The sequence below is a fragment of the Salvelinus sp. IW2-2015 genome, linkage group LG16 (assembly GCF_002910315.2).
Source record: "Salvelinus sp. IW2-2015 linkage group LG16, ASM291031v2, whole genome shotgun sequence".
Lineage (NCBI taxonomy): Eukaryota > Metazoa > Chordata > Actinopteri > Salmoniformes > Salmonidae > Salvelinus > Salvelinus sp. IW2-2015.
The window spans coordinates 32,872,769-32,877,710 of NC_036856.1; the positions used below are offsets into that span (position 1 = coordinate 32,872,769).

The following is a 4,942-nucleotide window of genomic DNA, read 5'->3' on the forward strand; positions in this document are numbered from 1 at the left end:
GTTACATACCTCAGTCTTCTAGGAGAAAGATTGTTACATACACAGTCCTCAGGAGATTGTACACATTCCTTAGTCCTTCAGAGACGCAATGTTACATACCTATCCTTCTGGAAATGTACATACCTTATGCTTCTGGAAGAAGAGTTACAATACCCTAGTCCTTCTAGAGAGACTTCTACAATACTACCTTCAGGGAAGATCGCTTACACAACCTAACCTTCTGGAGAGATGTACAAATACTAGCCTCAGAAAATCTACAACCTCAGCCTCTGCGAGATGTTACACCATCCTCCCTCTGGAGAGATCTAGTATACCAAATACCTGCTCCTCTGGAGACGATGTTCACAATACCTAGTCCTCAGGAGAATGTATACAAATACCTGTCCTTCTGAGAGAATGTTACAAAACCTAGTCCATTCTGGAGAGACATAGTTCACCACATACCCTACGCGTCCTTCAGAAGAGCAGATTCACAATACCTAGTCCTTCGTCGAAGATGTTACATAACCTAAGTCCTTCTGGAGAGATGTTACAATACCTAATCCCTTCAGAGAGATGTTACAATACCCTAGCCTCCTTCCTCGGACGAGATGTACAAATCATCCACACATCCCTACAGTCCTTCTTGAAGACGTTAAATACCTAGCTTCTACAAGAGACATGTTACCAATTACCTAGTCCTTCTGGAGAGATGTTACCCCCAACCTAGCTTCTTGGAGAGACTTTACAATACTGAGTTCTTCAGGAGAGCGATCGTACCATCACCCCGATCTTCAGGAAGAGAGTTCACCAAATACCATTCACTCCTTCTGAGAGATGTACAAAACCTAGCTCCTCTGGAAGAGAATGTTACAATACCCTAGTTCTTCTCGGAGACGATGCTCACAAATACCCTAGTCCCTTCTGGAGAGATGTCTACAATACCTCTAAGCCTTCAGGAAGATGTTTACAATACCTAGTCTATCAGGAGACGAGATGTTACAATACCTAGTCCTTCAGAGACATCGTTACAATACCTAGTCCTCTCAGGAGAAGATGTACAAACCTCGTCCTTCTGAGCAGTGTACCAAATAGCCTAGTCTTCAGGAGAGATGTATACAAATACCTAGTCTTCAGGAGAATGTTACAATACCTTCAGTCCTTTCAGGAGAGATGTTACAATACCTAGTCCTTCTGAAACACATACTATATCGAATCACCTAGTCCTTCACGACGAATGTTACAATACCTAGTCCTTCAGGCAGAGACTGTTACAATACCTATCCTCAGGAGAGATGTTACAAATACCTAGTCCTTCTGGAGAGAGTTACACTACCTAGTCCTTCAGGAGAATGGTTACAATAACCTAGTACCTTCTGGAGAGATGTTACATTACCTAGTCCTTCAGGAGAGATGTTACAATACCTAGTCCTCAGGAGAGATTTTACAATACCTAGTTCCTTCGGAGAGATGTCAATCACCTATCCTTCTGAGATGATGTTAACAAATACCTAGTCCTCAGGAGAGATGTTACAATCCTAGTCCTTCAGGAATTTACAATACCTAGTCTTCTGGAAGATTTACAATACCTAGTTCCCTTCAGAGAGATGTACAATACCTAGTTCTTCAGGAGAGAGTAACATCCTTGAGTTACAATACCTAGTCCTTCAGAGAGAGATGTACTCATAGGATCCGTCGAACCAGGGGTCCCAGGTATCGTAGTCCACGATGACAAGAGGGTCCGTTTTGCCATACCACTGCCTTCAGAGACAACAACCATATAGAGAGAAAACAGAGGAGAGAGAGAGAGACTGAGAAACAGAGACAAATCTCAGTCATGGGTTTGTTGCACAACGTCCAGCTTGTCAAGGAAACACTCAATATACTTCTGTAACAACATCAACTGATCCCCCCATGTCGCAGCGAGGACCTTGTTCTACTTACTTCAAAAATATTGTAGAAAATGTGGAAAATATGTAATTCTTATCCATTTTTGTGTGGAGTTGTGTGCAACACGTGCTTGTTGCTGATTGAGTATGTCGAGGAGCAAAGTGGGAGGTGTGTTTAGTGTATGGATGGTTTGCAATCCTGAGCTCTGTCAGTTCTGCTCTGTCGCTCCATTTGCCTGTACTCTTGGGATCTGCATTCCTGGGTGATGTGTGTGTAAAGAGCATTTATTCGGTTTCCTGTAGTGAAGCAGTGTTGTTTACAAGCAGTGAGTGTTACGACAGTGTGTGATTACAGAGCCTGTGTTAGCAGAGAGTGCTGGTGTTCACAGCAGCAGTGTTGTTAACAAGCGAGATGTGTGTTACAGGCAGTTGTGGTGTGTTACAGGAGCAGGTGTGCGACTGTGTTTACAGAGCAGTGTGTGTTACCGGAGGTTTACAGAGATGTGTGTGTTACAGAGCAGGTGTGTTACAGAGCAGTGTGTGTTACAGACACATGTGTGTTTACAGAGAGCTGACTGTTATACAAAGAGTTATGTTACAAGCCAGATGTGTTACAGAGCAGTGTGTGTTACAGAGCAAGTGTGGTTACACAGAGGACAGTGTAGCTCTTCACAGAAAGCAGCTGTTCAACTCTGTCATCTGCTGTTACAGCAGGCAGTGTGTCGTACAGAGGTCACCACGTGTGTGTTACAGACGAGTGTGTTTACAGCAGCAGTGTGTGTTACAGGCAGTGCTGTGTATACAGCAGCCAAGTGATTCGTTCACAGCAGAGCTGTGTTTACCAGAGCAGTGAGTTACCAAGAAAGCACAGTGGTGTTTACAAGCAGTGCCCTGTCGTTCTACAGCCAGGGAGATCGTAAAACAGCAAACTGTGTTACAGACGCAGACATCATGTGTGTTACAGAGGAGACCCTGGCGCTGTTTACAGTAGCAGTGTGTCGTTACAGAGCAGTGTGTGTTTACCAGAGCAGCGGTGCTTACAGCGAAGAGTTGTGCAATGTTACAGTTAAGCCATTCGTCTCCTGCAGTGTGTGTATTACTAGAGCAGTGCGCTGCTACTACGAAACCAGCATGACTGGTGTTTTACACGTTAAGCATTCCGCATCTCTCTAAGCCAGTGTCAACTATGTTACAGAAGCGTGTCGTGTTACCAGAGCAGTGTGTTACAGAGCAGTGTGTGTTACAGAGCAGTGTGTGTTACAGAGCAGTGTGTGTTACAGAGCAGTGTGTGTTACAGAGCAGTGTGTGTTACAGTTAGCCATTCCGTCTCTGCAGTGTGCTGATTGCTTTGGTCAAATCTTTTTGCACAATTTCTGCTCACACGCATATTATGAAACAGACATTTCTGTGTCTGTTCAGACTAACTGAACAGGTGAACAATTCTGATGTGGTGGTCTCAGAGGGATTGGTTTTGATTTGATAGTGAGTCATGATATTTGTCTGTTCTACTCTGCTCTGTTCTGTTCTGCTCTGTTCTGTTCTGTTCTGTTCTGCTCTGTTCTGTTCTGATCTGCTCTGCTCTGTTCTGCTCTGCTCTGCTCTGTTCTGTTCTGTTCTGCTCTGTTCTGTTCTGTTCTGCTCTGTTCTGTTCTGCTCTGTTCTGTTCTGTTCTGTTCTGCTCTGTTCTGTTCTGTTCTGCTCTGTTCTGCTCTGTTCTGTTCTTTTGTGACAGCAGCTGACAGGATGTGTGACTGCAGGGTGAATGGCTGTGATGGCAGCTGACAGGATGTGTGACTGCAGGGTGAAGGGCTGTGACGGCAGCTGACAAGATATATAAGAGCCATTTTGATAGGGTTTGTGTTTGTCTAGTTTTGTCTGTTTTGGGCTGTCAGTTCTCACCACTAGAGAGCAGTCTCACTGAGGTTATGGGTCAGGTGGTAGGTCAGGTGATGGCTCAGGTGTATAAGATCACAGGTAACCAGGTAGTAGGGTGAACATGGGTGAACAGGAGATTCACATGGTTTTTACAGCTATTCACAAGGTTGCCTTTAACCCAGATTACTCAACCACAAATCGTCACCACCATGGTAAATCATCAGGTTTAATCTGTCATATTATTATTTTATTCAATAAATGGGAACATCCCCCAACTTTATCTGTCTGGACATTACCTCAACGTGTCAAAAACAGTTCGCATCACTCATGCATCGTGACGAATTGGAACTTTTAAATAGTCCCACACAGGATGTGTGACTGTAGGGTGAGGGGGTTGGCAGGGGCTGTTAGTCAGCCACACCAGCTGTGTTGGTGGTCCAGGTGTGTGTTCGTTGGACCAATGGTGGTTTGAAGGGGAGATTAGGATTATGCCTAACAACGATGACGGCCGGGAATTACCTGGCATCTTCTCAGGATTTTCAGAGAACACCAACTCAACTTTCCCATCGTCTGGAAACCTGGGATCTGGAAAAGGGAGGGAAGTTGATCATCCATCTCTATCTGTATGTGTGCATGTCTACCTGCATGCGTTGGCTTTCGTCTGTATTTTAGCGCCTGCACTCATCACCTGGTGATTAGACCAAGGTTAGCCTGTGACAATATTTACACAGAGAGAAAGAGAAAGATTAAAGAGAGAGAGAGAGAGAGAGAGAGAGAGAGAGGAGCGAGAATTCCATCTGTATCATCAGCAGAAGTCACAAAGTGCTGTACAGAAACTACCACAGAAAACCGCTAAACCCCACCAGCTAGCAATGCTGATTGCCTCTACAGACATATCTACAACGACTTCAGTAATATTTACTAACCCTAAACCTAACATTACCCTTTTACCATTATTCTAAAACCTAACCCTACAATTTTTTTAAAAGGTTCTGCAGCGGTCCCCGTAGGACAGTTGTTCAACGACTTCCGCCGAAGTTCGGTCCCTTCCTTTGTTCGTTCGCGGTCCGAAGTACCGACTTTTAGCCATTGCTGATCTCTTTCATTTTCCTTTGGTTTTTGTCTTGTCTTGTATCACGCCTGTTCCAATCCATCAATTACATGTTGTGTATTTAACCCTCTGTTTTCCCCTCATGTCT

At 44.4% G+C, this 4,942-nt stretch overlaps 1 protein-coding gene across 1 annotated transcript in view; it reads right to left on the minus strand.

The window, feature by feature from the left end:
- Positions 1-4,942, minus strand: part of LOC111975470 (tensin-3) — an 86,558-nt gene that overhangs the window by 41,578 nt on the left and 40,038 nt on the right. Inside the window, exon 9 of the mRNA XM_024147555.2 lies at positions 4,075-4,350. Within this exon, the coding sequence (XP_024003323.2) occupies positions 4,075-4,350 (276 nt within the window). The remainder of the gene's footprint in view (positions 1-4,074; positions 4,351-4,942) is intronic.